The sequence below is a fragment of the Muscardinus avellanarius genome (assembly GCF_963383645.1).
Source record: "Muscardinus avellanarius genome assembly, chromosome: 5".
In the NCBI taxonomy this organism is placed as follows: domain Eukaryota; kingdom Metazoa; phylum Chordata; class Mammalia; order Rodentia; family Gliridae; genus Muscardinus; species Muscardinus avellanarius.
In genome coordinates this window covers 141,365,266-141,386,204 of record NC_137790.1, presented here as the reverse complement: position 1 = coordinate 141,386,204, position 20,939 = coordinate 141,365,266, and the positions used below count along the sequence as shown (strand labels likewise).

At 53.1% G+C, this 20,939-nt stretch overlaps 2 protein-coding genes across 2 annotated transcripts in view; one reads left to right on the top strand and one right to left on the bottom strand.

The window, feature by feature from the left end:
• INKA1 (inka box actin regulator 1) overlaps positions 1-20,939 on the top strand; it is a gene marked incomplete at both ends in the record, with an annotated part of 74,846 nt that overhangs the window by 19,995 nt on the left and 33,912 nt on the right. The window lies entirely within an intron of this gene.
• IP6K1 (inositol hexakisphosphate kinase 1) lies at positions 1,777-15,539 on the bottom strand (the record flags this gene model as incomplete). Its single annotated transcript, XM_080696246.1, has 5 exons — positions 1,777-2,286; positions 2,357-2,532; positions 5,493-5,674; positions 14,128-14,338; positions 15,317-15,539. The coding sequence occupies 5 exons, from the start codon at positions 15,537-15,539 to the stop codon at positions 1,777-1,779; spliced, it is 1,302 nt and encodes a 433-aa protein (XP_080552372.1).

Sequence of the window (20,939 nt, the reverse complement as noted above, 5' to 3'; positions counted from 1 at the left end):
AGCAGCGCAGAAAGCGTGTGCACACTGGCTTGCGACCCCACCAAGCTGCAGGGCTGGGGTCTCCCAAGTACCCAAAGTGCTGAATAGAGGAACCCGCCCTGGGGGAGGGCAGCCTTCCACTGTCTACGCCGGGGAAAACAGGCTTCACTGGCCAGTCCCGTGCTCTGGGCGACTGGGAGCACACCCCCAGTGGCCCCAAACTCTCCGGCTGACTGGACTCTGCCAGGGAAGGCTGTCTACACCAACAAGAGCTACTGCCCCTACAGCTGAAGCACAGAATGGTACGGAGAGATGCTGCTACTGACCAGAAACAAGCAGAGCTGTGCTTCCCGGCCCCAAGGAATGGGAACCTGCCCACCACGGCACCAGGGCCAAAGGCTAAGTGAGCCGTGGGGTCCACCAGGAGCCCATTGCAGGGGCTGCATCTCTGAGGATCCCACAGTTGCCAAGGCCTCTCCTGGACACAGGCTTTAATGCCCTAACAGGGACACATCAAAAGTGACAAAGACAGTGGCCCTAAGCTCGGAGGGGAGGGTGCTGACCTTAGCCATGGCCGAGTACAGTGCCACCCTGGTCACCTGTGTTGGAGGCTGCAAGTCTCTGCCATTAAGGGCTGGCAGCAAAAGCCACAGGAAGGGAGGGCCACCCTGAGCCCTCACTGCCCCGCTGCCACTGTCGGGGTTGGGGGCCATGTTCCAGCCCCCAGGAAGGGCGCTGGGCCGGCAGGTGCTGCCAGGTATGGAGAAAAAGCACCCACCGAAGAAGGGCTCAGGGCTAAAGCTCAGAAATGGGAAAGGGGAGTGAAGGAAACCAATACTAAGAATGCCCAAGGCCCCACCCAGGGGGCGCCACACACGCTGGCAGGTGGAGAGACACTGATGGGCCCCGGGACTAGGGCAGCGCTCTCATGAACACGCCTGGCACCTGCACCCAGAGCCCCTGAAAGCAGACGCGCTGCAAGCTCTTCCTCCAGGCCAGGGCCTGGAGCACCTCACAAGGGGCGACTGCCCCGAGCCCAGCCTGGGGGAGCGAGACCCTGAGCGACCACAGCCCTTGAGCGCCCTCCACAGCTGCACGGCTGCCCAGGCCAGGACTCCCACCCCGCACGGCCCCCAACACGGCCTTGCCTGTTTGCCCCTTCGGTGGTCAGGAGGCCAGAGTGGCTGACTGGGGTGGTGGGCAGAGGAGGAGCAGGTGCCCGTGCCAATGGGTGCCTAGGGAAACAAGGGCCTGCCCGCCACGAGCTGGCTTCAGCTCGGCCTCATAAACCTAGCCTCATGCCAAAATCAGACCCGAGAAGGCGGGTCCGGCCGTGTGCAGTCAGCCCTGTGGTGCCGAGGGCATCTGTTCAAGAGCGGGCCGACACCCACAGCGCAGGACTCAAGAGGTCCCAAGAGATGGACACCCGGCCCTCTATCTCCAGAGAACAAAGGGTGAGTGGACGAGGCGCCCGTGCCAGCCCAGGCTTCACCCACATCGGCAGGGCCCTAGGAAGAGCGGCAGAGTCCGAGGCCTCGGGAGTGCCATCAGCCCGCAGGGCACCTGTCTCTTCCTGTCGCCTGGACACAGCAGTCAGATCTCAGGGCTGAGGAGCCTGGCCGGGAGGACGTGTGCGCTCCTCCTTCACTTTATAGACGTGGATTCCAGGCTACGGCTAAAAACATTTCTTTTAGTTTACACCAAAGAGAAATATAACCCTTTAAAAGCAAGTCTGTGTCCTCACGCAAGTTCAGAGCAAGGGTCCCTGCCGCGGGTGGGGCCCCGGACCAGCTGGGCCTACTGGTGCTCGTCCCGCATCTGCTCCATGATGCTGATGAGACTCTCCAGGCCGAACACGTAGCCTCTGTCGGGGCCGTCGTGCACAGTGGGGTCATCCCTGAAGCCCTTGAACGTGCTGTGCGCGAAGTCGATCATGCGGACGTCCACCTTGGGTGGGGACGAGGGGCCCGCCTCGGAGCCGGCGCTGCCCGGGCTGCCGCTGGGGCCGCAGGGCGGCGCCCCGTCGGGGGGCCCCAGGGCCAGGTGCTTGAGCCGCAGCTCGGCCCGGCACTCCTTGCCGTCGTAGATGACCAGCAGCGAGCTGGAGTAGAAGCGGTAGGAGGCCTGCCGCTCCAGCACGGCTTTGAGGCCCCGCAGTTTGCTCAGGATGGGCTCGAAGAGGTCCCGCCGCAGGCCCAGGCCGTTGTGCAGGTACTGGTAGAGGGCGTGGCGGAAGCCTTCGATGGAGAGCCCGCGGCCGTAGTACTTGTTCCTGCAGAGGTAATGCCCTGTGTCCAGCTGGTACACCTGCAACCCAGGAGACACAGGGTGAGCCGCGCAGGCCGCCGGCCGAGGCCCCGCAGCAGCGCCCACTCACCTGCATGCCGCACACCCGGACCCCCAGCGTGGCCGACGTGCTCTGCTCGCACTTGCGCATCTGCCGGGCCGCCTTCTCGGCCGAGGCGTCGTCCCCGTGCTGCCGCGTGCCCATCTTCAAGTCCAGCACGCAGGGGTACTTGAAGTGGTGCACCACGTTCTCCAGCAGGAGGAACTCTGGGCCGAGGTCAAGAAGAACGACACACGCCTCGGCCTCCGGCCAGCACGGCAAAGGCCTCCGGACCAACGCACAGACCGGCCCTCCTCCTAGCCCGCCGCGGAGGCTGGCGCGCTGAGCCTGCATCTCAGCGTGGTACAGGACGGCCCCTCAGCTCAGGCTGCCTCTGCCGGGCTGCCGCACTGGCCCCCAAACGAGGGTCCTCCTGCCTCGGCCTCCCAAGTACTGGAGATACAAGCGGGCGCACAGATGGGCACACGCAGCCCACACCCAGCTCCCTCCCCGTCCCCCTTGTCTTGTGTGTGGGCCTCAGGACTGAACCCTGGAGCATCCCACCCCAGAGCACCCGGGCCCACTGTTTTCTTTCTTCTACGTGTCTTTCCTTCCTTCCTTCCTTCTTGTCTTGGGGACTGAACCTGGGGACATTCTACCTACAAGCTAAACCCTAGCCCTTTTTATTTTTTATTTTGAAACAGGGTCTTGTTTAGTTGCTGAGTTTGGCCTCAAACCTGTGGTCCTCCTGCCTCAGCCTCCCAAGAGCTGGGATTCGAGGCCTGATGCACCACACTGCCCTTTTCATTTGAAACAGGGTCTTGCTCACTTGCTAAAGTGGGCCTGAAACCTGTGATCCTTCTGTCCCAGCCTCCCAAGTACTGGGTTACAAGCGCGCACCACCACGCCCGGTTCCAGCTGTGTGTGTGTGTGTGTGTGTGTGTGTGTGTGTGTGTGTGTGTGTGTGTGTCGCTGCAGATGGAACCCAGGAGCATTCTACTTCTTTTTTTTGCAGGTTTGGGGGTGGAACCCAGGGGCATTTGACTTCCGAGCTACACCCCCTGCCCAATTTTTATTCTTATTTTGAAACCAGGTCTGAGTTGCAGAGGGCCTCACTAAGTAGCTGAGGCTGGCCGTGAACCGCGATCCTCCTGTCTCAGCCTCCCGAAGGCTGGGATGACAAGCGTGCCCACCACGCCTGGGTAATTCTACTTCTGAGTTACAGCCCCAGCCCTATTTTATTCATTTGGTTTGTTTGTTGTGGTACTGGGGATTGAACCCAGAAGCATTCCACCTCCAAACCACCCCGACCGATTTTGACTCTGTATTTTGAAACAGACTCTCACTAAGGAGCCCGGGCCGGTCACAAACCTGCCATCATCCTGCCCCAGCTTCCCAACTGCTGATTTTACAAACATGCTCCTCCATTCCTGATTCTTTTTCTTTTTGGTGGTACTGGGGGTAGAACCCAGAGGCTTTCTACCTCCGGGCTATACTCCAGACCCATTTTATATTTTATTTGGAAACAGGGTCTCACTAAGTTGCTGAGAGCCTCCCTAAGTAGCTGAGGCTGGCTTCGAACCTGCGCGATCCTCCTGTCTCAGCCTCCCAAGCGCGGGGATGACAAGCGTGCGCCACCGCGCCCGGGTTATTCTTTATTTTGAAACAGGACCTCACTAAGTTGCAGAGGGCTTCATTAAGTAGCCGCGGCTGTCCACAAACTGTGATCCTCTGGTCTCAGCCTCCCGAACGCTGGGATGACAAGCGTGCGCCACCACGCCCAGCTCTATTCTTTATTTCTGAAATAGTACTAAGTAGCTGAGGCTGGCCGCGAACCGCGGTCCTCCTGTCCCAGCCTCCCGAGCGCGGGGATTTAGAAGGGCGCACGACCGCGCCCGCGGTTTCTCTTCTTTAGAGACGCCCTGAACTGGGCGTGGTGGCGCACGCTTGTAATCCCAGCAGTGGGACGCCGAGACAGGAGGATCACAGGATCAAAGCCAGCCTCAGTTACTTAGTGAGGCCTTCCACAATTTATGTTTCCAAATAAGAAATAAAATCAATTTATGGCCGGGCCTGGTGGCGCATGCTTGTCATCCCAGCGCTTGGGAGGCTGAGACAGGAGGATCGCACAGGTTCGAAGCCAGCCTCGGCTACTTAGGGAGGCTCTCGGCAACTTAGTGAGACCCTGTTTCCAAATAAAATATAATGTAGGTCTGGGAGTGTAGCCCGGAGGTAGAAAGCCTCTGGGTTCCACCCCCAGTGCCACCAAAAATAAATAAATAAATAAATAAATAAAAATAAATTTATGTTTCCAAATAAGAAAATCAGAGCCAGCCAATGTGATGCACACTTCTAATCCCAGTATTTGGGAGGTTGAGATAGGAGGTTCTAAGGTTCGAGGCCAGCCTCAGCTACTTAGTGAGGCCCTTTGCAATGCAGTGAGACCCTGTTTAAAAGTAAAGAATAAAATATAGGGCTGGGGGTACAGCTGGCAGGTAGAATGCCCCTGGGTTCCATCCCCAGCACCGCAAAAATAAACAATCGGGCTGAAAGTATAACTTGGAGATAGGATGCCTCTGGGTTCAGTCCCCAGTACCAAAGATAAGTAGATATACTTGCAAATAATAAACAAAAGAAGATGTGGCAGATTTGTACACATCAGCAAACCTACTCGACGACACAATCGCCCAGGCCTAAGGAACGGGAAGACACTTTTGCAGCAGTACTACAGAAATGAGGAAATGAGAGTCTAACACTCCCAGTGAGAATTTCAGACCACACTGGCTTTAAACATCTCCCGTCCGCCCTCGTGATCCCAGCACTTGGAGGCTGAGACAGGAGGATCGCGGTTCGCGGGCAGCCTCAGCTACTCACTCAGTGGGGCCTTTGCAAGTCAGTGCGACCCTGTTTCAAAAACATAAGACTGAAAAATGGGGGTGGGGGTGTAGGTCAGAGGTAGAATGCCCCTGGGTTCCATCCGGGACATCACACACACAATAATCCTTCTTGGGGTGGGGCATGCACTCAGCAGCGGAGAATTTGCCTAGCTTGCACAAGGGCCTGGGTGCAGAGAGAAAAAGAAGCCTAAGCGCATTTCCCCCTAAGCCGCAAAGCAGCGGCGCCCAGGACTCACGCCGCCCCCGCCGCTCGAGCCTCCCGTGCCCACTGGCGGAGGGCGCGAGGATACTGTAGAGCTTGCGGTCCTTGGACTCCGAGCGCATGCGGCTCAGCTGCTGCTTGTGGCAGCGCAGGCTCCACGGGTTGTGGCTGATCTTCTCGGAGCTCAGGCCGCTGTTGCCGTCGAGCATCTGGAAGGGGACGTCCGAGTGGCTGGGCAGCTCCGCCTTCGGGGTCTTGACCTCCTGGGAGCTGGAAGGCAGAAAAGCCCGTCACTGGGGGCTCTGGCCGGCCTCCCTCAGGACAGACCGCGAGCCGGCCCGGCGACAGGGAGCCAGTGGAGAGGCCCGGGCGGCCGAGCGGCGTTCTTCCTGTGCCTGAAAACCAAACCCCGTGTCACGAGATGTCCTGAGACGCCACGACGGCCGAGAACACAAGGGAAGCCCAACACGCGCTGCCCGCGATGGGCAGAGACGGCTGGCACCCGGGGGCACCACTGCGAAGCACCGCCGCCACGGGCAGGGGTCAAACCGTAAACGGGCCAGGGCCTGCTACTCAGGAGGCGGCGGCCGAGAGACACGAGGCCCAGGGCTCTGAGAGCAGCCCGGGCACCTCCACAAACTCCATCTCGAGAAAACAAATGAAACCCAGGGTAACGGGGCTCAGTAACTTCCCGCTGAAAGCAAGCCAGGCGTGGAGGCCCACACCCAGCCTTTGGGAGGCTGAGACAGGAGGATCATGGTTTGCAGACAGCCTCAGCTACTTTGAGGTCCTGTTCCAAAATAAACACTAAAATATAGCTCGGAGTGTAGCTCGGAGGTAGACTGCCCCTGGGTCCCATCCCAGTACCACACACACACACACACACAAAAGATAAAAAAGAATTGAAAACAAAGATTCAAAGAATAGCAAATGCTTCTAATCCCAGCCCTGAGGAGGCTGGGACAGGAGGAAGAGTCTTGAGGCCAGCCTTGTCGATTTAGCAAGGCCTTTAGCAATGTAATGAGACCCTGTTTCAAACTGAAAATAAAATGGGGTTGGGGTTGTAGCCCAGAGGTAACCCCCCCCCCCCGAGTTCAATCCCAGAGGAAGGAAGGAAAAGAGGAAACAAGGAAGCAGACAGATGCTCTGCTATCAATCTTCACAACAGTACCTCTCACTACGTGAGGCTGGCTTTGAACCCAGTCTCCCAAGCACTGGGGTGTACCAGGTGTGCACCGCCATCCGAGCCCTCGGCTTGATTTATTTGTTTTGCGGGTCTGGGGATGGGACCCAGGGACATTCTCCCTCCAAGCTACACCCCCAGCCCTATTTTAAATTATTCTTTATTTTGAAACAGTCTCACTGAGTTGCAAAGGGCTGAGTAGCTGAGGCTGTCCGCAAACCACAATCCTCCCGTCTCAGCCTCCCAAATGCTGGGATTACAAGCGTGTACCACCACACCTGGCCCTTGAGTTTAAAAAAAAAATTTTTTTTTGTACTAGTGATTGAATTCAGGACATTCTACTTATGAGCTATACCCTTGTACTCCCTCCCCCCACTTTTTATTTTTAATTTTGAAACGGTATCACTAATTGCTGAGGCTGGCCTTGAACCTGCAATCCTCTAGGATTACAGGTGTGTGCCACTGTGCCTGGCTTCCTAGCCATCTTTGCAATTTTTTTTTTGGTATGGGGATTGAACCCAGGGGCATTCTACCTCCAAGCTACAACCCCCAGCACAATTTTATTTTTTGTTTTGAAACAGAGTCTTGCTAAATTGATAAAAATCTCACTAAACTGCTAAGGATGGCCATGAACCTGCAATCCTGTCTCAGCCTCTCAAGTAATGAGATTATAGGTATGTGCCACCTTACCCAGCATTTAATTTTCTTTTGTTCTTTCTTTTTTTTTCAGTACCGGGGGTAGAACCCAGGGGCATTCTACCTCTGAGCTAAATCCCCAGCCCCATTTTTTATTCTTTGTTCTGAAAAGGGTCTCACTGAGTTGCAGAGGGCCTCACTAAGTAGCTGAGGCTGTCTGCAAACCACGATCCTCCAGGTCTCAGCCTCCCAAATGCTGGGATTACAAGTGTGCATCACCACGCCTGCCTCCCAGCCTATTTTTTATTCTTAATTTTGAAACAGGGTCTCACTGAGTTGCAAAGGCCCTCAATAAGTAGCTGAGGCTGTCTGCAAACTGTGATCCTCCTGTCTCAGTCTCCCAAATGCTGGGATTACAAGCATAAACCACCATACCATACCAGGCTAGGAATATATATATATATATATATAATTTTTTCTTTTTCTTTTTTTTTTTTTGGTGGTACTGGGGTTCCTGGAAGCCCTTCTACCTTTGGCCTACACTCCCAGACCATTTTTTTATATTTTTTAAATTTGGAAACAGGGTCTCTTAAGCCAGCGTGGCTGGCTTCGAACCTGCGCGATCCTCCTGTCTCCGCCTCCCAAGTGCGGGGATTACAAGCATGGGCCACCATGCCTAAGAATATTTTTTTAAAAACATGCTGGCTGGAGTGAGACTTTGTTTCAAAATAAAGAATTAAAAAATTAAACGCTGGGCCAGGCTGGTGGCACACCCTTGTAATCCCCGCACTTGGGAGGCGGAGACAGGAGGATCGCACAGGTTCGAACCCAGCCGTGCTGACTTAAGAGATCCTGTTTCCAAATAAAAAAAATATATAAAAAAAAAAGGTCTGGGAGTGTAGCCCGGAGGTAGAAGGACTTCCAGGAACCCCAGTACTGCCCAAAAAAAGAATTAAAAAACAGGGCTGGAGGTATAGCTCAGGTAGAATGCTCCTTGGGTTCAATCCCTAGTTCTTCAAAAAACAAACAAACACATGCTAGCCTGGCATGATGGGACACGTCTGTAATCCTAGTACTTGGGAGGCTGAGACAGGAGAATTGCAAGTTTGAGGATGGCCTCAGCAAATAGTGAGCCTCTCATCAACCTAGCCAAACCTTGTTCCAAAATAAAAAATATAGGGCTGGGGATGTAGCTTGGAGGTAGAATGCCCTTGGGTTCCATCCCTAATACCACCAATAATAAAACAAAATATATACATACATACACAATACACACACACGCATACACACATACATGCATACGCACATACATGCACACATACACGCACACATACATACACATACACGCACACATACATACACATACATGCACACACACATGCTGGCAACAGGTTCCTAAATGCCTTTGCACAGGCTCAGTAGAAAAGGAAACTGAGTCAGGCGTGGTGATGCATTCCTGCAATCCCAGGTCCTCGGGAGGCTGACCGAGAGGCCTGGAGATTTCCTAGGAGACTAGGCGAAGTGCCAGAGCCTCGCCAAGGTGAACTTCATCTGGGTCCAGCCCCGCGTACCACCAACTTAAGGAAAATAGAGGATGAGAAACATCCTAGAAAACGAGTCCTAGGCTGCTCTGAGCAGGCCCACAGGCGCTGACGTGATCTGTCTGTGTAAGCGCTGTGCCTGTGGAAAGCATGGAGCCGTTTGAGTAAGAAAATATTGGGGTTTTTTTGGTGGTACTGGGGTTCCTGGAAGCCCTTCTATCTCCAGGCTACACTCCCAGACCCATTTTTACATTTTTATTTGGAAACAGGGTCTCCTAAACCAGCGCGCACGGCTGGCTTCGAACCTGCACGATCCTCCTGTCTCTGCCTCCCCAGCGCGGGGATGACAAGCATGCGCCATCACGCCCAGCTAGAAAATATTTTTTCTAATATGAGTCAAACCACAAAGCCGGCGTGGTGGCGCGCGCTTGTAATCCCCGCACTTGGGAGGCTGAGACAGGAGGATCACACAGGTTCTAAGCCAGCCTCAGCTACTGAGTGAGGCTCTCAGCAACTTAGTGAGACCCTGTTTCCAAATAAAATATAAAAGAGATCTGGGAGTATAGCCCGGAGGTAGAAAGCCTCTGGGTTCCACCCCAGTAACACACACACATACACGGAATAAAACACAGTGCTGAGGGTAAAGCTTGAAGGTAGAATGCCCCTGGGTTCCATTCCCAGTACCGCAAAATTAAACAGACAAACAAACAAATAAATAAATAAGAAAAAATAAAAAATAGGGCTGGGGTTGTAGCTCAGAGGTAGAATACCCCTGGGTTCAATCTCCAGTACCGAAAGACAAAAAATCTTTGCTTAAAGCGACTGCCAAGACTGTTTTTCTTTTTTTCTTTTTGGTGGTACCAGCGATGGAACACCCAGGGGCCTTCTACCTCTGGGCTACACTCCTAGACCTATTTTATATTTTATTTGGAAACAGGGTCTCTTAAATCAGCTGAGGCTGGCTTCAAACCTGCGCGATCCTCCTGTCTCAGCCTCCCAAGCGCGGGGAGTACAAGCGTGCGCCACCACACTCAGCAAGACTTTTTCAGGCCCAGAAACACATACCAAGGTGCGGCCTGTGCCCTTGACTGCAGGCAAGCCCGCACAGCGCCGCCTGCCACTGGCCTGGCCCTGGGCGATCCTGGCCAGGAGGCTGCAGCCCCGCACCAGGCAGGGAGAGCCCAGTGTCCACGGGCCCTCTCCTCCAGGAGAGCGCGTGGCCGGCCTGCCCCACGTGGCACCACCCTGAGCTGCGGCTGGTGACTCCACCCTGACGGACATGAGTTTGCGGACATGCCGGACAGAAGCAGGGCCAGTGTAGGTGGAGCTGCCGCACGGGGCCTGAGCCGGGACACGAGCGGCCCTCGTGCCTGTCTCCTACGCAGTCTTCCTCTAGTGAAGGAAAGCAAGCCCGTGCTGAAGAGCGGAGCAGGGCGCTGCGCTGCCGCTGACACGCGGGACTGCCCGCCTCAGCTAAGAGGAAGCCCGCGGAGGGAGGGCGCACCGGGAGCGCGCAGGCTGCAGACACCACCTGCTCAGGCTGTACCGGCGCGGGGCGCACACCGCTCATCCCAGTTCCTCGAGGCTGCCGCCAGCGGATTGCGGGCTCGAACCTGGTCTTGGCAACTTAGCAAGACCGTGTTTCAAAATCAAAAGGGCTAGGAGTGTAGCCTGGAGGTAGAATGGCCTTGGGTTCAATTCCCAGTATCCATGCCTGTAATCCCAGTACTCGGAAGGCTGAGACAAAAGGACTACAGGTTTGAGGACAGCCTCAGTTATTAGTAAGACTCTCATCAACCTAGTGAGACCCTGTTTCCAAATAAACAAAATCCGGCTGGGTCTACCTGTCGGTCAATCCCCAAAACCAGAGAAGTGGACTGCAGCCCCCTCCTGCCAGCAGACGTGGCCGAGGGGACCTGAGGCCTCACGGGTCAGCCGGGCCCCAGGTCTGTGCTCCTTTGCGTGGGCAGCAGCTGTTTGCCAAGAGTGCGGAGAGCTGGCCGGCCCGGGCAGAGCCCGGAGCCAGTGACAGCGCGTGCCTGAGGGGCTGGCACCACGGCCACATGGCCACACCACAGCTTCTACTGTTTCTGCCTCTGTCTTAGCGTTTGGAGTGCCGGAGACTGACGCAGGCCAGCGAGCGCTCTGCCACTCACACTCCCAGGCCACAATTCCACCTCTGCGTCAAGTCAGAGCACCCTAATCACTGAAACCTACTTCTGAATGAAACTGAAAATGAAGTAATTTAAGTAACTTGGCTTTAGGACACACCTTCTTTGGGGCTCACATAATGTTGGTACTTTTATCACTCAGTGGATTGCTAGTGTATTCACAAGGCTGTGAAGTCCCAGCACTCCCTAATTTTCAGAGTACTCTCTTCACCCCAGAGCAGAGCCCGGACCACGAGCAGTCCCTGGGCCGCCGCTGCCCAGGCCTGAACCACACAGGGCGCCAAGCGCTCCGCCTGCTCTGATCAACAGAACGTACGGGACTGCAGAGTGTTGCCTTTTGTGTCTGGCTCCTCACTGCGGTTCCCCACCCTCGCCGTGCTTTAGCAGGACACCAGTACTCCATTCTTTTTTTGGCTGGGATTATGAGCATGTGCCACCGTGCCCGGCTCACTCTTATTCTCTTTTTATGGATGAATAAAATCCACTGAATGGATTTATCATGTTTTATGTATTCATTCACCAATTGATGCACATGGGTCGTCTCCGTGATCTGGCTCTTACAAATAATGCTGAAAATATCTATAAGGTTTGTGTGAATATGTATGTTCAATTCTCTTGGATAAACACCTGGGAGTTAAAGTACTGGGTTTAAGCTGGGCGTGGCGGCACAAATCTGTAATCCTAGTACTTGGGGATTAGCATAGGAGGAAGAGGTTCAAGGCCAGCCTCAACAACAGAGAAAGACACTGTTCCAAAATAGAAAATAAAGCCGGGCGTGATGGCGCACACTTGTAATCCCAGCATTTGGGAGGCTGAGACCCGAAGATCACGGTGTGCGGACAGCCTCAGCTACTTAGTGAGGCCCTCCACAACTTAGTGAGACCCGGTTTCAAAATAAAGAATAAAAAATAGGGCAGGGGGTGTAGCTTGGAGGTCAAATGCCTCTGAGTCACACCCCCCAGACCCCCCCAAAAAAAAGGGCAGGGGGTGTAGCTCGGTGGTCAAAGACACCTGGGTTCCATCCCCAGACCCCAAAAAAAAAAAAAAAAAAAAGAGCAAAATAAAAAAGCCATGTGTGGGCACACTTGTAATTCCTATACTTGGGAGGCTGAGACAGGAGGACCTGGATTCCTGGCCACCCTTAGCTACTTAGTGAGGCCCTCTGCAACTTGGTGACTGTTTCAAAATAAAGAATAAAAAATAGGGCTGGTGCTGTAGCTCTGAGGTAGAATGCCCCTGGGTTCCATCCTCTGTACTGCAAAAAATAATAATAAAAAATAAAAGGGCTGGGGTATATCTTAGAGTTAGACACCCTTGGGTTTAATCACTAGTATCCACCCATGTGCATGTGTGCACTCACATATACTACACTCCCAGACCTATTTTCTATTTTATTTGGAAACAGGGTCTCACTAAGTTGCCGAGAGCCTCACTAAGTAGCCGAGGCTGGCTTCGAACCTGTGCGATCCTCCTGTCTCAGCCTCCCGAGCGCGGGGATTACAAGCGTGCGCCACCACGCCCGACACACTCACATTTACTCTTGAATTTTCTTTTCTTTTTCTTTTTTTGCAATACTGGGGATGGAACCCAGGGGCATTCTATCTCCAAGACACACCCCCACCCTGTTTTTTATTGACTGATTGATTGAGTTACTAGGGATGGAACCCAGAGGCATTCTACCTTCGAGCTACACCCACACCCGTGTGTGTGTGTGTGTGTGTGTGTGTGTGTGTGTGTGTGTGTGGTCTGGGGATGAAACCCAGAGGCATTTGACCTCCGAGCTACACCCCCTGCCCTATTTTTTATTCTTTATTTTTCAATCCGGGTCACACTGAGTTGTGGAGGGCCTCACTTAGTAGCTGAGGCTGTCCGTGAGCTACGATCCTCCGGTCTCAGCCTCCCGAATGCTGGGATTACAGGCGTGCGCCACCACGCCTGGCTCCCCAGCCCTATTTTTTATTTCTTATTTGGAAACAGGGTCTCACTAGGTTGATGAGTCTTACTACTTGCTGAAGCTGTCTTCGAACCTGTGATCTTCCCGTCTCAGCCTCCAGAGCACTGAGATTACAAGTGTGTGCCAACATGCCCAGCTCCATATGTGTGTGTGTATCCATTTATTAGTTATTTATTTATTTATTCATTTATTTATTGTGGTAGGTACTGGGGATGGCAACCAGAGGCTTTTTACCTCTGGGCTATATCCTCAGACTTATTTTATATTTAACTTAGTCTCACTAAATTGCTTAAAGCCTAAGTAGCTGAGGCTGGCTTTGAACCTGCATGATCCTCCTGTCTCAAGCTCCCAAGTACTGGGATTACAAGCGTGCGCCACTATACCCAGCTTTTCTATTCTTTACTTGGAAACAGGGTCTCACTGAGTTACTGAGGGTCTAAGTAGCTGAGGCTGGCCCTGAACCTGTGGCCCTCCTGCCTCAGCTGCCATGAGTTATGTTTTGATGAACTGCCCAATCGTTTCCAAAGCAGTGGCGTGTTATACCCACTAGCACCGAGTTCACACCTTTCAGCACTTTACCGTCCAGCCTTTGACTCTTCCATCTTAGTGGAAACGCACATTACTTTTTACATGAATTCTTCTTTTTTTTTTTTGCAGTACTGGGGATGGAACCCAGAGAAATTCTACCTCTGAGCTAAACCTCTAGCCCAATTTTTTATTCTTTAATTTGAAACAGGTTCTCACTGAGTTGCGGAGGGCCTAAGTAGCTGAGGCTGGCTGCAAACCAAGATCCTCCTGTGTCAGCCTCCCAAGTGCTGGGATGACAAGCGTGCGCCACCACACCCAGCTAAGTATAATTCTTTTAAATATTATTTTCCTAGTCTATGAGAAAATCAGTTCCCAATGCAATAAATTTAGGCTCAGGAAAGGATTCATGACGCCAGGTTCCCAGAAGCTGGACATACACCCATTAGGTGCGCTGGGCCGCAGGGCCGATCATGGCGCTCGGGCTCAGGCTGCAGGGCACCTGGCGCTGTATACAGACCAACGCAGGCCAATCGGCAGTGTTGTGGGTGTGAGGCATAAGAGAAGCCAGGGAGGCGCTGTCACCGCACGCGGTCGTGACTGCGAGACAGTCACACTGGGAGGCGCCATGGCTGACGACCACACGGCGCCGGCCTGCAGCTCGGCTCCGAGCACCGTGCGCGCAGCCCCACGGCTCACGGCCGCCTTCTCACCTCTCAGAGGCCTCCAGGGCCAGGCTGGCCTTCTCCTCCTTGTGGTCGCTGCCGCTGCCTGAGCGGTGCAGGCTGCGGCGGGAGTGTTTGCGCCGAGGCTGCTCCCGGTCTGCGGTGTCATCCTGCTCCACGCCCTCGCTCTCCACGTACGGGTAGGCCACCAAGTTGATATAACCATCACTGTCCCCCTCAAAACAGACAGACACCACGCCTGTTGGATAACAGACAGCCAGTCAACAAACATCCATGCGCGCTGGGCCGGCGCCTGGACTGTCAGTGCTTGCTTTCCCACCAGTACTTGGGAGGCTAAGACAGGAGGCTTTACACTCAAGGCCTGCCTTGGCAATTTGGCAAGACTTTTGTCTCAAAATAAAAATATAAAATAGGTCGGGGAATGTACCCCAGAGGTAGAAAAATGCTGGGTTCCACCCCAAGTACCACATTAAAAAAAAATAGCTGGGAATATAGTTCAGTAGAAGAACACCCCTGGGTTCGATCTCTGGTACTGCAATAAAAAAAAAAAAACACTTCAATTTCAGTATAATATTCATTATAATATTAATAAGATTCTTTTTTTGGGGGGGTACTGAGGATGGAACCCAGGAGCGTTTTATTCTACCTCCAAGCTACACTCTCAGACTTATTTTTGTATTCTTTATTTTGAAACAGGGTCTCGCCGAGTTTTGGAAGGCTTCACTAAGTATCTGGGGCTGGCTGTGAATCTGTGATCCTCCTGTCTCAGCCTCCCAAGTACTGGGATTACAAGTGTGCACTATGATACCCGGCTCACAAGATTCTTTCCATAAAATTAACTCTTTTTTTTTTTTTTTTGGAGTACTGAGGATTGAACCAGGGGCAGTCTACCTCCGAGCTACACCTCCAGCCTTATTTTCTTTGAAACAGGTCTCACTAAGTAGCTGAAGCTGTCCACGAACCTGTGATCCTCCCGTCAATGCCTTCCAAGTACTGGGACAATAAGCATGCACCACCACACCCAGCTAATACGTTTCAAAACCAATTATTTTTCCTTCATATGTTAGGACCCCGAGCCCCAGAAAACCCCCACGAACTCATTGCTGAGCAAAGCAGAGCCAGCCTGGTAAGCAGCAGGCCCTCCCAGGCTCCCGGCTTCCACGCTCTCAGACGAGAGACCGCAAGGCCGGACGGGCAGCAGGGACGGGGCGCCCACCTTTGTACTCCGGGGTGAACTCCTTCATCTCGGGCGGCAGGGACTCGTAGAAGCGCTGCTCGCGGGAGATGAGGGGCTTGCACACGGTGTGGTCGTCGTAGCGCATCATGCTGCTGTGCCCGCCCACCTGGTGGATGAAGGGCTCCAGGAGGACTCCGCGGTCTCCGGCCCGGCCCGCGCTCTTGCCGTACTGCCCCACCTCCATGGTTTGACAAACACACATTGCGTTGGGGGCCAGCTGCACGCTGCGGGCAGAGGGTGCAGCACATGGGCCACGGAGGGAAGGCTAGGTAGAGGGTCGCGGCGACCTGCAGGCCAGCGGTCAAAGTCTGCTCGGCCTATTCTGTCCTATGGGGGAGAGAGGGGAAAAGGAAATCAACATCCGGCGGTGCGAGAACGCCTGCCCGCATGCGGGACAAGAGACCTGCGGCGGCAGCATCCCCAGCTCCACCAACACCACCGCCAAGCCAGTTCCCTGCGGTGCCCGCCTGGGAGCAGGCCTGGCGCGGCCCGCCAGCGTGTGCTCCGCCCGGCACACCAGAGCACATGGACGCGTTTGCTGCATGGTGCAGCTTTGCACCACCGATGCTTGTGCGTACAGAAGCCCGCCTTCTCCTCTTACTAAGTCCTATAAGGTTATGATTTTAAAATTGTAGTATGCTACAGCCAGGATATGAGGTGACTTTAGAATTAAGAGAATTTTCGCCTAAGAAATCAGGCACCCCAACCATCCTGCTGAAGGTGCCAAGGATGGGGCAAGATAAAACCATTCCTTACTGAGTTGTACAATCAAAACGATCTGGCGTTTCTCAAAGGAAGACTTTGGATTTCTTCTACCTCAAACTGATGGCTGTCAATTTATGACCATGGCCAGCACTACAGAGCTTCCCTCTCTGATTCTACCCCAATCAGAATAGTTAAGTTCTTTTATATTGAATATACCTACATATACATTTCCTTCTTTCTTTTTTTTTGGTACTGGGGGTGGAACCAAGAGGCTTTCTACCTCCGGGCTATACTCCCAGACCTATTTTGGATTTTATTTGGAAACAGGGTCTAAGTTGCTGAGAGCCTCACTCAGTAGCTGAGGCTGGCTTCGAACCTGTGCGATCCTCCTGTCTCAGCCTCCCAAGCTCAGGGATTACAAGCGTGCGCCACCACGCCTAGCTACATTTTTTTTTCCCCAAAAAAACTAAGGGCTGAATCCAGGGTCCTGCCTCTGAGCTACATTTCCAGACTTATTTACTTATTTTTGTGGTACTAGGGATGGAATCCAGGAGCAGTCTACCTTCAAGCTACACTCCCAGCCCTATTTCTATTTTTTATTCTTTATTTTGAAACTGGGTCTCACTGAGTTGCAGAGAGCTTCACCAAGTAGCGGAGGCTGTCCGTGAACCGCGATCCTCCGGTCTCGGCCTCCCGAATGCTGGGATGACAAGTGTGTGCCACCACGCCCGGCTCTGAATATATTTTTAAATTAGAAGTGTATCAGGCATGACTACTACAGAAAGATTATGACCAAAAGAGAAAACTATTTGTAGAGCAGGCATATGGTCCTATCTGCCAGATATCAACACTGTTTTCTAGACCTCACAGTTGTGGGCAAATGTGCCATCTAGGAATACCACTGCGAAACCACAGACGCTTAGCCCACAGCTGCCTGAGCTCGAGACAGGGGTGAGGCCAGAGTTCTTGCTATCAGGAGGCTGTGGCAGGTGGGACCCGCGGAGTCAAAGAGCCGAGAGCTGCCTGGCAGCTAGGTTCTATTTCAATGCCACCACCCAGTCAACATTCTCTACTCCCACTCCCAAACACGTGATACTATTTATTTATTTATTTATTGCAGGTCTGGGATGGAACCCAGGGGCATTTGACCTCTGAGCTACACCCCCTGCCCTATTTTTTATTCTTTATATTGAAACAGGGTCTCACTGAGTTGCAGAGGGCCTCACTAAGTAGCTGAGGCTGTCTGCGAACCGCGATCCTCCGGTGTCAGCCTCCCGAATGCTGGGATTACAAGCCTGCGCCACCATGCCCAGAAGATACTATTTTACCAGATGATACACTCTGGTCCTCCTCCAGAAAAAGGCAACTCCAAGCCAGGCATGGTGGTGCTTGCCTGTAATCCCAGTACTTGGGAGGCTGAGACAGGAGGATCACAGGTTCAGGAAAGCCTCAGCCACTTACAGATTGTTTCCAAGTAAAAAATTTAAAAAGATGGGTGTGTAGCTCAGGGGTAGATTGCCCTGGGTTCCATCCCAGTACCAAATAAAAAAAAGAGAACATAAGTTGTGCCAGGTGTTCCAGAACTGGGCAGGGGAGGGCCGAGGAAACGGCCACTCTCTCGACTCAGGTGCATGTGACTTCTGCAACTCCCCACAGGTCTAACAGCCAGCTGGACCCAGACTGCTGGCATTTTGTTTCTATGTGAGGTCTACACAAAGCCACGGAACTGTTTTTATATTTGAAATATTTTCTTAGCAGTAAATACCTGAAATTTACACATTTTCCTTTTGGGCAGTACTAGGGACAGAAAACAGGGGCCTTCTACCTCTGACCTATACCCAAACTTATTTTAATTTTGAACAGGGTCTCACTAAATTGCAGAGGGTCTCACTAGGTTGCTAGGACTGTCCTTGAACCTGTGATCCTCCTATCCCAGCCTCCCAAATACTGAGATTACAGGTGTGTGCCGCCATACTGGGTTGGGTGTTTTTGTTTTTTGCAGGTCTGGGGGTGGAACCCAGGGGCATTCGACCTCCGAGCTACAACCCCTGCCTCATTTTTTATTCTTTATTTTGAAACAGGCTCTCACTGAGTTGCGGAGGGCCTCACTAAGTAGCCGAGGCTGTCCGCAAACCGTGATCCTCTGGTCTCAGCCTCCTGAATGCTGGGATTACAAGCGTGCGCCACCACGCCAGCTTTTTTTTTTTTTAATTTTGGTGGTACTAGGGGTTGAACCCAGGGGCCTTCTACCCTGAGTTGTACCCCAGCTCGATTTTATTTTTGTTTTGAAACAGGGTCTCGCTAGGTTGATGAGTCAGTCTTATTACTTGCTGAGGCTAGCCTTGAACCTACAATCCTCCTGTCTCAGCCTCCCAAGTGCTGAGATTACAGTCATGTGCCACCACACCTGGCTTTACCTTTTATTTTGCAACAGGGTTTCACTAAGCTACTGAGGCTGGCCTTGAGCCTGTAATCCTCCATCTCAGACTCCCAAGTACTGAAATTTTAATGGACCTCATCGGAAAAAGCAGAATGCTGCAACCCTCTCACTCTCTTCAAAGCCCTGCTTCCTAGGCGTGGAGCCTTGGGTGCGCCCCTGCCCTCTCCAAGTTCTTCACCTATAACACATCTGCCCACCCTACCGTGGGATCCGCGAGGGCTGGGACCTGGCTCCCCTGGTGCTGGCCCTGGAAGCACTAGAAAGAGCAGGTCAAACCCTTTACACACCCAGGGACGTGCCCTCGGTCTCATGTCCACAGCGCGGTTATGGAAAGCACTGCCTGAGCTGCCGCCGACGCTGGCGTGGCCACCTGCAGACCGCCCTCTCTGCAGCCTTCTGGCTGGTAGGGCCCGCTGTGCTCCGGTAGCCAAAGGAAGCATGGACCTCCAGCTCGCCGGACCCCAAACATGAGGCCACTATTATCAAGAGGCCAATGTAGGGAGAGTGTGGGCCACGTGTGCCAAGGGAATGTTCTCTGGAAAATGAGCTGGTCCCTAAAGAAATCCCCCGGGGGTGTCCTTTTGCTCCCCGAAGGCCACTGTTTGGACGGTCGTCAGAGGCCACTGCAGCAGCCTGTCACCAGAGAGATCCCAGCCTGAGACCAGGCCACGCCGAACACACGGCCACCACGGAGGCTGCTCATGGAACAAAAGCACACTATGGCGGGGCGTGGTGGGCACGCTTGGAATCCCCGCGCAGGAGGAGGAGACAGGAGGATCGCGCAGGTTCCAAGCCAGCCATGCTGGCTTAAGAGACCCTGTTTCAAAAAAAAAAAAAAAAAAAAAAAAAAAAAAAAAAATATATATATATATATATATATATATATATATGGTCTGGGAGTGTAGCCCGGAGGAGAAGGGTTTCCAGGAACCCCAGTACCACCAAAAAAAGTTAAGAAAAAAACCCACTATATCGTAAGCAGCCCCAGTGGGTTTCCTAACCATCCTCACTCCGAGGTCAGTAGCTTCGTCAAAGCCAGCTCTCTGGCTCTCTTTGCGCTCAAGGAAGTGAGGTGTTTCCCAACCAGACGCTCCCAAGGACAACCCTTCACTGCTAAGGGCAGGCTCCTCACCCAGGTGAAAACTGCAGCCCTACCATTTAATGGTAAAAGTGTCCTGAGGAGCCGGGTGTGCTGGTGCGCGCTTGTAATCCCAATACCTGGGAGATGCAGACAGGAGGATCGCAGGTTCAAAGCCGGCCTCAGCTACTTAGGCCCTCCGCAACTCAGTGAGACGCTTTTTTTCTTTCTTTGCGGGTCTGGGGATGGAACCCAGGGACATTTGATCCCCAAGCTACACCCCTGCCCTATTTTTTTACTTTGAAACCAGGTCTCACTGAGTTGCAGAGGGCCTAAGTAGCTGAGGCTGTCCACGCATCATGATCCTCTGGTCTCAGGCTCCCAAATACTGGGATTACAAGCATGCGCCAACATGCCCAGCTTGAGACCCTGTTTCAAAATAAAGAATAGCTGGGCGTGGTGGCGCACGCTTGTAATCCCTGCACTTGGGAGGCAGAGACAGGAGGATCGCACAGGTTCGAAGCCAGACGCGCTGGCTTAAGAGACCCTGTTTCCAAATAAAATGTATAAAATAGTCTGGGAGTGTAGCCCGGAGGTAGAAGAGTTTCCAGTACCACAAAAAAAAAAAAAAAAAAAGAAAAGAAAAAATAGGGCAGGGGGCATAGCTCAGAGGTCAAATGCCCCTAGGTTCCATCCCAAGACCCACAAAAAAAAAAAAAGCTGGGGGCGGGGCAAACCTTACTGGGAGGCTGAGACAGGAGGATCCCAGGTTCAAGGGCAGCCTCAGCAATGTTGTGAGATCTCAGCAACATAATGAGACCATTTCAAAACAAAAGTAAAAAGGACAAGGGATGTGTGGCTCAGAGGTAGAGTGCCTCTGGGTTCAATTCCCAGTACCCCCCACCGCAAAATGTGTGGTACACACTTGTAATCCCAGCATCTGAGAGGCAAGACAGGAGGACTGCAGTTTCCAGGAGGGTCTCAGCTACACAGTGAGGCCCTCCACAACCTAGTGAGACCTTGTTTCAAAATAAAGAATAAAAAAATAGAGCTGGGGGTGTAGCCTGGACACAGAATGCCCCTGGGTTCCATCCCCAGAACCGAAAAAAGGAGGGGAGGGAGGAGAGGAGAGGACAGGACATGTTTTGTTTGCTGGGGGTGGGGTAGGGTTGTGAATGACTCCAGAGACTGGAAACAAATTTCCCCTGGGCAAAAGCCTGGCGTGGTGGCCCACGCCTGTAATCCGCATTGGGAGGCTGAGAAAGGAGGATCTGGGTTCGCGGCCAGCCTCAGCTACTTAGTGAGGCCCTGCTTCAAAGTAAAGAGTAACGAGCAAGCCTGTGGGTGTGGCTGAGGTGGAGTGCCCTGGCTCCACCCCC